The sequence below is a fragment of the Plasmodium berghei genome, assembly GCF_900002375.2.
Source record: "Plasmodium berghei ANKA genome assembly, chromosome: 5".
NCBI classification, from domain to species: Eukaryota; Apicomplexa; class Aconoidasida; order Haemosporida; family Plasmodiidae; genus Plasmodium; species Plasmodium berghei.
The window spans coordinates 21318-33680 of NC_036163.2; the positions used below are offsets into that span (position 1 = coordinate 21318).

The 12363-nt window shown below is 19.6% G+C and overlaps 1 protein-coding gene and 1 pseudogene across 1 annotated transcript, besides 1 other annotated feature; both read right to left on the reverse strand.

The window, feature by feature from the left end:
- Positions 1-2044: 2044 nt before the first annotated feature.
- On the reverse strand, positions 2045-3147 carry PBANKA_0500950 (annotated as a pseudogene).
- Positions 2045-3147: a sequence feature (BIR protein, pseudogene;~PIR protein, pseudogene).
- Positions 3148-5543: 2396 nt separating this feature from the next.
- PBANKA_0500971 (BIR protein) lies at positions 5544-6612 on the reverse strand (the record flags this gene model as incomplete). Its single annotated transcript, XM_034568239.1, has 3 exons — positions 5544-5624; positions 5713-6489; positions 6598-6612. The coding sequence occupies 3 exons, from the start codon at positions 6610-6612 to the stop codon at positions 5544-5546; spliced, it is 873 nt and encodes a 290-aa protein (XP_034420248.1).
- Between the last annotated feature and the right edge of the window lie 5751 nt (positions 6613-12363).

Here is a 12363-nt window from a genome sequence, read left to right on the forward strand (position 1 = left end):
GTTTAATAACTTTGTTTATATATTAACACTTCTTTATATATAAATGAAATTAATGAATAGTTTTGAGTGAATATCTCATTTTATTTTTAAAATTAAAAAACATAATGTGCAAATTAGGTTAATTGATCTATTACAATTAAAATAGCTCATGAGCATAAATTAGTTTTGGGGTAATAGTTAGTGTATTTTCTTTTCATTCTTATTATTTAGTATATAAATGATTAAATAATATATTTTAACCATTAAATCATATAAATATGTTAACTTTAATTTTAATATTTTATTTATACTTTGGTTGGAATAATGAATTAATCTGAGAACCAATAGAACATGAATTACCATTTTAACCACATATTTATACTTATAACCTAAACATATTTATGTATTGTATATTTTATAATAAAACGTATTTATTTTTAGATATAAAAACAATATTTTTAAGGGGATTTGTATAATTATTAATAAAATTTATATTCTCTTGCTTGATAATGTTAATACTAATATCACATTAAAAGTGTAATTACCTAGATACCATAATATCCATTTTTCATTTTATCCATTGTCAGTATTATTACAAGTTTAATAATATATATAACTATCGTATATCCATATAATCCAATTAAATAAGCCTAATATATTTATTACTATTTAGTACCATATCAATATTATTCTTACTCCTAAGCATTGTATGTTACAAAAAACTTATTATTGCACTCAATAGAAATACTTTAAATATATGTAAAAAGTTTCCTTATTTCATCGTTTTAGAATAAAATATTTTAAAACATATATATTCTCCTTAGTAAAACGAAATATTTATAATACATATTTATTAATTTATATATGTATAATAGCAAAAAATACTATTAGAGCATATAAGCTCAATAAATATACTTTTATATAATATCTATATTATGTTGACATCATCTAAAAATATTTCAGTGCCTAGTTATTAATACATCGTTTTGTTCATTTATATCTATATCTTTTGTAATAATAACATAATTATATATATAACTTTTGGGAGTTACTAGGAAATTTGCTAACGAAATATATTATAAAACGTATCTATATATATATGTTCATTTTAACTATTATAAAATGTATTATGTCTTATATAAATTATATATTTCGTAATTTATATATATATATATATATATATATATATATATCAATTATGAAAGAATTATTTATTATATGAAGAATATAAAATTAAACCCAAATCGAAACAAAACATTAACTAATAAAATATAAGTTAATATTAAATGTTTAACTTCGAAAAAAAAAGTTAACTAAATTTATAATTATAAATAATTGTTCTTTTTTATAAAAAAAAAAAAATAAATAAATGGCACAGGATCGACTTGCATAACTTTCTATATCTTTAATAATCCCATTTTCTCATCAACTCAATTTACGACTTTACAATTTCTTCAATTTATAACCCTTTTCACGTGTTCCTATCTCTCTTCATTCTCCCCCAGTTTCTCATATTATGCATTGTAATTATTTAAATTAGCTTTCTCTTATATAACCAAATCTATACTGGGGAGTCATCTTTCTATATCGATCCCAATATTCGATCAATTTCACCATAAACCATTAACCAAAAATTAGCAATAAAGTAAAAAAAATGCATATTTCAACACATTTAACATTAAATTATATTAACACGAAATGAAATTCTTATAATTTATAAAAATATATTTCTTTATTGCTCCTTTTCAGAGTAATATTCATCCTAACTTTTTCTTACATATTTACACTTAATATAAATATTAAAAACTACAACTTATCCTTTACATATTTTAATAATTTATTTCCTATATATATTTAAAACAATTCTTTAAACTAATAAATGTTATCAAATTATAAAAAATTATAAAAAATTAAATGCATTATAATACTTAACCCTAACTTGGGTCCATAACATAAAAACTATATAAAAATTATGGTAAAAAATTACTTCAAAATAGACAATTTCTTAACATATATAAATCATTATTACTATTCCTGAAATAGTCATTACTCTTCGAATCACATATTAATGATCCATTTTCTTCTTTATTTTTTTTAATTTTTTTCGAAATCCAAATAACGAATACTAATATAAAATGTTAAGAAACGTACGATTTGTTTGTTAATGTTTGCATATATATAATGAAAAAAAATTTTTAATTCCTTATTATTCACATTATAAGAAATTCCAAAAATAAATTTATTGCACCAAATATCGATAAAACTGGAATTAATTTGCTTACTATCGACGAAATTGGTGATGTAACTTTAGAACTCGATTCAGAACTTTGTGCAGAATTTTGTGATGTGCTTGTCTCTAGAATGGATGAAATATTGCTACAATTAATTTTTAAATTTTGATAATCAGTAAATAAAGTAGAAAATACTTTACTATATGAACTATTTTTAGTAATACTATAATCTTACTTATGTTCATTACATTTATCAACAAATTTTTGATCTTTTTCTGAAAAAATTGTGCAATCATTCTTGTTTTTATCATATGCAGAATACGTTTCACATAATAATTTTAATACATCATATAATTTAGATATAATATTACTATCTATATCCATATTCAACAAATCCTTTTTTTTATCTATGATTTCCTTATAACTACTATACTCCGTAACACCTTTTATAGAATTTGTATTCTTTTCATTACTATTTATATATGTTTTATTAAAATATTCTAGATTCGTCGTCGATCTTAATTGTTCCTTTAGGTTTAACATATAACTTAACCATATAATAATTTATTCAACAATATCGATGTTATTTTTTGCAACAGACTCAAACAAAGAAGAATTCTTAAAGAACGCATCAAACAAATATAAACATCCAGCACTAATTTTTTCGAAATCACTCCCACAATTTTCGTTATCACAATGCTTTTTCAAATGATCTTCATTAATAATTTGATAGTTTTTATTACTCGAATCATATTTTAAATCCATCGTTAGATAAAGGAAGTTACTACACTAAATAAACATTTTAAAAAAATTATTATAAATATGCATTGTTGAAAATTTTATTAAAATAAAGTTTAATGATATATATAATACAATATCAAAAAATGTAAAGGAAATTATTATTATTAAAAAATTCATATATCACATAGTCATCCATTGTAATTGAATTTTATTTGCGATTTGTAAATTGAGTAAGATCATACTGTTTTTATATACAGTGCACCAAATATGTGACGCAAACACTTCGACCCTATATATAACAACTGTTTGTAGTTAAATATATTATAAATTTTTAATAATTAAATTATTATACTTAATAAAACAATATTATTACTAAAAAGACGTTATATTCCTCTTTATGATAATTATCTAAATTACCTTAAATAAAGGGTTTTTTAATAAAATTGTGATTAAATATAGGTTTGATGCATTTTATACAAAAAATACTATTATTAATAAAATATGGTATAACTTTATTATAAAAATTAATATACTTTTATAAAGAATTTAATGTATATTTCCTTATATTTATGCTTGAACATAGAAAAGGAATATATTTATATATTATTTTTTAATGATTGCCTTTCTAAAACTTAAATACTGTATAAATTTAAAAAATATAAAATACTATTATTATTATAATCCTTAAAAGTATATAAATAATCGTTTTTGAAATATATTAAATATTTATATAGTTGTTTCTAATACTATATACCAATATTTTATTAAAACTATAGCATTTACAAAATAAGCTCCATTGTTACCTTTTTTAATTACATATACATAATTTTAATATTATTTTTATTTAATATATATCCATTTCAATAACTTTATTTTTATTCATACGTACTTCAATTTAAAAATATACCTTATTTGGTAATTTTATAATATATTTTGCACATCTTTTCCACGGTTTAAAACGACAATTAGCACTGAACCGCATTTATTAAGCTATAAGTTTAAATAAGCCTTTGAATGGAACTAGTTTTTAAAATAATATATAGTAAATATTAACACATGAATAACTATTGATGTAAATTTTAAAGTATAATAGAAAACACTCTTTAATTAGGTTGTTATATTACCATTTAGTAGGAGAGAGATAATATGTATTTTCATTTTTAATATATAAATTTAGATAAATATTTGTTAAATGCTATGCATTGTTCATTTTTACCTTATATATTCTATTGTTATAGTTATCAATGTATATACATTCAAATCATTTAATAAAAATTTTATATTTTATTAATTCTATGGTAATATAATAGTGTTTTATATTAAAAAAATGATTATTCATTAAGCACTGATAATATAATGCGTATTAATATGGAATAATAAAAAGAAATTTAACGTTGAGTCTTTAACATTTCTTTATTTATCCAGTTTTTTATAATATTAAACCACATATCCCAAAATGGATATTTAACAAAATAAATAAATTGATACCTTTATAATGGGTCATTATGTGTCTTTTCGATAAAATTAATATTTAATTATATGAAGGTTTCACAATATAACAATATTTCAATATTAATTATTAGTAGAGTATTTTATTAGATTATATGTATAGTCATATAATAATAACGCATTTTATCTATCATATTATTTATAATTATTAGAACAAAATATGATATGATCTTTTATTAATATACTTATATTTTATTTTTTAAATCTTTTAAAATATAATTTATTTATTCTTCAAAATATAAAGTTTAAAAATTAATAGTGATTAATATAATGTTACACCTTTATGATAAATTAAACCTTATAAAGAAACTCTATTAATACTAATTAATTATAATACAAATGTAAAATACAAAATAGAATAGTAACTACAATTAAAACTTAAAAAAATATTGTATATATAGTTCAATTTTATGTATTGCTAAAAATGTTAGAAGAATAATAATATTTTATAGATTATGTTACATTTTCGATTCTCGATCGATATACCATGCATCTATATTTTATGAATATCCATTATTACAGTTCAGTTGGATAACATAATTTAAATTAAAATAAATATGATACAAATATTAAGTTTTACTAAATAAAATTTTTATCAAATAAAGAAACATATTATGACATGCGTAAATCAATATAGCTCTGAGCTATCAAGGCTTATATAATAGGCAATTATTATATTCCATAATACGGATTCATATATAGTTAATATCTATATTCATATATACAATATAGACATTTTATTTTAATCATATAAAATCGACATTAGCACTCAATTATATATAATTTATAAAATATGTTACGAAATTCATTGCATATTAGCTTATGCCCCTTTTTGGTTGCATATTTGGGCTTTCGAACTTTATCTCGTGATAAGCATATGGAATTATATATATATTAAATTAGTGGTCAAATTATAAAAAATTAAATAAAGATATAATATTTAACCATAACTCGAATATGGGCTCCACAACATAAAAACTATATAAAAATTATGAAAAAATTACATATTTCCAAATAGACAGTTTCTTAAAATATATAAATCATTATTACGATTCCTGAACTAGTCGCTAATTTTCGAATCAATTAATGATTTATTTTCCTCTTTATTTTTTTGATTCTTAGATTGAGTTTTTGAAGCATTTTCCGAAAGTCAAATGATAAACGCTAATATAAAAATAGTAAAAAATAAACGTTATTTTTGTAGTATGATATAAATTTTAAATATTATATTTTCATTTGATATGTTATTTACCTTATACACAATTCCTAAATATACAAGTAATGCAAAAAAAATAAATGTCATTGGGATTAATGAAATTTTTATTGATGAATTTCGTAAAAATGATTTTGTTGCTCTTCCTGTTGGAAGATTTGGTAATTCTTTAGAATTATTAATTTTGCTAGAATGTTGAGCTTTAAAATTATTGTAATCAGTTAATAAAGTAAACAATATTTGACTATGTGTGGTACCTTCAACATTATAATAATCGTTGATATCTGTATACTTGTTAACAAAATGAATAGCATTATCTACAATTTTGTCATATTCATTTCTTTCAACATTATCATACATACTACATAAAAATTTGAATGCATCATAAAATTTAGCCATATCTTCAATATTAATTTCCAAAAAATCCTTTCTTTTATCTATGATTTCCTTAAGTTTTGTACAAGTATTGTCATTTGTTATAAGACTAGTATACTTTTGATTATCATTTACATGTTTAGTATAAAAATCGTTTATTGTGGTGAAATTGTACTCTGATTTTTGATTTAATTTGTAACTTAACCATGAAATAATATATAGAAAAAATGGTTTAATAACATTTACATTATTGTCATTATTTGGGTATTTAGTAAAATATTGTTCAAACAACCATAAAAATCCAGCCGTAATTTTATCAAGATCGGTATTGCAGTATTTATTAGGGCAGTACTTATTGGCATTATTAAAATCATTAAAAAATTTTGGTGCTTCTCCCAAATTATCAAGTAAATAATTCCTCAAAACAACAAAATTTGAACACTAAGAAATCATTTAAAAAAAATTGATAAAAATATGTATTAAGAACATTTTATTAAAACAAAAATTAATGAAGTTTATAGGAAATATAATATAAAAAAGTGTATATACTATATCATCATCCATTATGATGAATATAATTTATAATCTCTAGGTTAAGGGGGTATCATGTTATATATATACTAAAATAGGTAACACAATTATTTAACTCTATATACAACAATTATTTGTAGATAAAAATATTTTTATTATTCTTAATTTCAATTTAAAATTAATATGGAATAATAATATAATATTATTACTATAAGAATATTATATTTTTGGTTATGGTAATTAGGTAAACTACCTTATTTTGGGGGATGTTTAAACATTTATTATCATATGTATATATAATACAATTATGCATAAATTGTTATCCTTAATAAATTCATATGAGAATTATTATAAAACTTAAAGTAACATTGTAATGGAATTAAGATATATCTTCTTATACATATGCTTTAATATAGAAAATATACGTTATATCTTTTGTTTTAATAAATGATGCTCCAAAACTAATATATTGAAGAAATCGAAACAATTAAGAAATATATTATTACTATAATCCTTAAAAGTATATAAATGGTTATTTTTTAAAATATATTAAATACTTATATACTTGTTTCTAATACTATATACCACTTTTTTATTAAAATTATAGTATTTTCAAATTAAGTTGCATTGCTTCCTTTTCTAATTGCATATACATAATTCTAATATTGTTTTTAATGAATATAGATAAATTATTATCCATTTTAATGCGCTAAATAAATTTATATTTATTCCAATATACTTCAATTTAGAAATATACCTTATTGAGTGATTTTATAATATATTTTGCACATCTTTTCCACGGTTTAAAACGCCAATTAGCACTGAACCGCATTTATTATGCCATTTATAAGCTTAAATAAGTCTTTGAATGTAAATAGTTTTTAAAATAATATATAGTAAATATTAACATATAAATAAGTATTGATGCAAATTTTAAAGTATAATAGAAAACTATGTGTATTAGATTGGTATATTGCACTTTGAGAGGAGAGATAAGGGAAGTATGTTTTTTAAGACAATGATGTAGTCATATAAGATTTACCTATTCTACATAGTTTAATTATACCTTATATTTTTTACCATTCAAACTTTCAATTAATGTATACATTAAAAATAACTTAGAATTATTACTTTCCTAAATATATAGTTTGCTTTAATATTTTATAATAAACTATATTTAGTTTTATGATGAAAAACAATATTTTTAAGAAGACTATAGAATTATTAATATTATTTTGCTTGGCAGTGTTAACTCTAATATTGTCGCATTAAAGCTTGCTTAAATAAATATTATAATATTTCATTTGATCTTGCATGTATACAATTTTAGTCTTATTACAAGTTTAATAATGTGTATAATGAATTTATACCCATACAATGTACCAAATGAACATAACATATTAATCTAATATTACTATTGTTGTTTTGGTTATATCACTGTATAGTACAATGCGATAATTAATGCACTCAAGAGGGATGCTTTAAACCAATTAGTAATTTCTTTGTTTCATTGTTTTAAAGTATAACATTTTAGAACATATTATTTCGTAATAACAATATATTTAAATTATAAATTTAGAGTTTTTATATATTAATAACCTAATAAAAATATTATTAGTTCAAATTAAATTAATTATTACATATTTTTTCTATAAACTTTGCATTAATATATAATCTATATGTTTCCCAAATTTAACATATTCCAGTTTTAATCATTGATACAATATTATATATATTAGAACAATAACGCTATTCAATCTACCATATTATTTATAATTATCAGATCAAATTATAACATTAAATTTTATTATATACTTATATTTTATTTTTTAACTATTTTAAAATATAATTTATTTATACCTCAAAATTATAAAATTTAAAAATTAATAGTGATTAATATAATATTAGATCTTTATAATAAATAAATTAATGTGTATAGAACAATTTCTATCAATATAAATTAGGACTTTAACATAAATGCAAAGTATTGAAATGGAAAAAGTGGATATTATATATATTTTTAATTTATAAATTTATTATACATATATCTATAGTCTATTTTTATTGTATTACTAAAAATGTTAGATGCATAAAACATCTTTTATAGATAATGTTGTATTGTCGAGTCTCGATCGATATTTCACGCATCTATATTTTATGAATATCTATTATTACAGTTCAGTTGGCGTAATATAATTTAAATAAAAACAAATGTGATACAAATCATAAGTTTTACTAAATAAAATGTTTCATCAAATAAAGAAACATATGGTGTTATGTATAATTCGATGTAACCACATATTAACAAATTTTATATAATAGGTAATTATGATATAACATAATATGAATTCATATATATTATAATTTATGAAAAAATGTTATGCGACCCCTTTCAAATTAATAGCAGAACTCCTTTTTTAGTTGCATATTTGGGTTTTATATCAAGATAAAACATACGAGGATAGCACATATATTTAATAAACATTTATAGACCAATAAATATTATCAAATTATAAAAAATTAAATAAAGATACGATTAATAGTCATAATCCAAAACTATAACTCATGGTGCAGAGTCCTGAAACCTTATATATAATAATAAAACACATGTTTAAAAATACCATACAAAATATATAATGTTGCATTTAATTAATCATTTAATTGAGCTTATAATTTTAGGAAAATTGTCGCTAAACTATTAATGTCACATTTTTATAATAAAAAAATATATTATTTCATATTATATAATTATAAAAATAGCATTGAAAAAGGTTGTCCCAAAAATATTAACTTGTTTATTTACTTGGTCTCCCTTTATTATTACTTTACTACTATCTTTTTTTCAATTGCACGAATATAAAAAATTTCAAAACAAAAAGGGATATTTAACTTATTAATTTGTTTAAATTCTTAGAATGATTCATATTAAAACATTTTTACCAAGTAAACTAAATTTAAATAGTAAGAAGTAGACATTACATATTTTCATATAATATGTTGCGTCAATTGTAAACTTTAGTTTCTCTAGGAAATTAAAAAATATAGCTATACTAGCTTCTAAGATTGTTCGACATTGCTAATATTACCTTTCTATTAATAATACCAAATATTGTTTATACTAATTTATTGAATTCTTATTCTAATTATTCAATTTTTTATATTCTTTAATTACTAGTTATAATATTTTTGTTGCGTGTATTTTCATATCGTTTTCTCTTTTTTCCTTTTTATTATTCTCTTTCAGTGGAATTAAAACTTTTAATTAGTGTACCTTTATATATTATAAAAGTTTCATCGCCACTCGTTCTTATACTATTATTTTTCATACTTCCTAAGCAGTGTTTTTTATATTACAATTTCACTATTTAGATCATGATTTCCCAACAATATAATCCTTAAAGAACCAAAATAAAACATTCTACAATATATCTTTCATTTTTAAACTTTATTTGAAGAATTCAAAAAATTAATACTCGTATCGAATTTATGCTAATTCAATCAATTTAAAATGGTTCAACCTAATGTTATTTGGGGTATTAAATTAAAAAAGTAAAATCCTAAAGAAAATACATTTATGATATTTGTATATTTTTGTAATATGCTGAAATATTATTTTAGTTATAAAAACTGTTTTAAAATATAACTTAATTATTTAGGCTGATACTTTGAAGTAACAGGAACATACAGAAAGAGGTAATATAACAGTAATATCGAAAACAACCGCAATATATTTATTGCTTGATATGTGTAATGTGCATAAAAATTTGATAACTTAATATTAATTTTAAATTATATTTTATCTTTATTAATTACATTCTACATTCTTTTTACAATATGACTTTCTAAATATTTTCATAATAAAAATCAAATAAATATAAAACTAATAAAATCCTAAGCAGAAATAATCACAAATTACTAATGAAATAATATCAAACGAAGGTGTGTATTTTTCAAACATTATCCACTTTTAAATTCGTGTGTATTCGAATGTCTTTAACACAAAAATAAATACATATATAAAATATTATACACAACGATCATATATTGATTTACGCATAAGTTATCCTTACATGAGAAATATGATTATTTATTATTATTACTACTATTATTTTCCTTGTTGCTTCATTGTATACCGCAATGACATAATTAATGCACTCAATATAATTTTTAAAAATTATCTATAACATTTACTTTTTTAAGTGCTTAAAATGCGCTATTTATAGTAATATGCATTTCTCCTTATAGAAATGCCATGTTTAAAATATAGATTTATGAGTTTGCATATCTATAATAACAATAAATTATAATTTAAAAAAATTAATTATTATATAATTTCCCTACAAAATTTACATCACACATAAATATGGTATTCAATGAATTAAACATATTCCAGTATTTAACCATTAATATAAATGTTAAACAAAATATAAAGAATATATGACGTCTATTTTATGTCCCTATTTTTTATTAATCATTATAAAATAGTTGCAACCAAAATATATTATTAATTTTTTTTTTCATTTTAGAAATTTTAAAATGCATTTATTTTATATATATTAAACTCCCCAATTAATACATATAAAAACTATTATTAAAGCAAATTAATGTTGATAATATGATGTTATACCTTATGGAAATAAATTAAATTGTGTAAAATATTCCTATTTCATGAATTTCAATTTTAACAGAAATTTAAAGTAATGAAATTCCAAAATTGAATTAATATAATTAGCATTTACCTTATTTATTATGTAGATATTTATATTGTAATTTTTTTATTAATATATATAGTTGAATGTAATTTCAAATATAATGATTACAACTTATGATATAATTTATATTAAATCGTTAAAAGTAAGTTTAAATCTATAAAAATTTTTTTATTTACGGTTTTCTTTTAAATTAGTGTTTGTAATTTTTTTGTGTGTTCCAAGTTTAGATTTAATCTAAAAATTAACAAATTTTCGTTATTGCGCATTTTTTTTTTATCATTTTTACTTATATATTTAAGCAGTTAGTTATTTTTGTGTAATGATTGATAAACATGATTCGAGGAATATTATAAAAATTAAATTAAAACAAAACTCTATACGCGGGCCATGTACATTATCTTAAATTATATTTACATACACAACACTAATTATTTATTACAAACGAAGCATTTATTATTATTATTATTATTTAAAATATGAATCTTATTTTAAATTTAAAACGGCATAGCATTTACTCATGCATAAAAAAAAATAAAAAAATGCTGTTAGAAATTTCCATCTTCCTTAATTTATCTAGCTATCATTATATTTTGTGTAAATTAATTATGTGTCCACTAAAGAGAGTATTATCTTATTATTTATTTCCCTTTTTCTTAATTAATTCTTATAATTTTTTTTTATTATTTGAGTTGCAGTATAATTTAATTTTAAACAAATTAGTTGTAATTATAACTTTTTTTATTTGTAGAAGTTTCTTCAAGATGTATGAAATAATAATTAATTTATATTCTTTATTTACACACCATCAATTAATAATTTGTGCATTAGAAATTATCTATTATGGCTATAATTTTTTTACTTAATAATTATTAATTATTAATTATTTGGTCTCTATACACACATTTTTTTAGTTTTACAAAACAAAACGATGTAACTATATATAAGAAATAATATTAAAAGAGGTAATTATAAATAAAAAAAATTAAAATAAAAAACATTGTCATTAAATAGAGAAATAAACATATCTAATACAAATCATTTTATATTCTAAAATATATATTATATTTTAAAG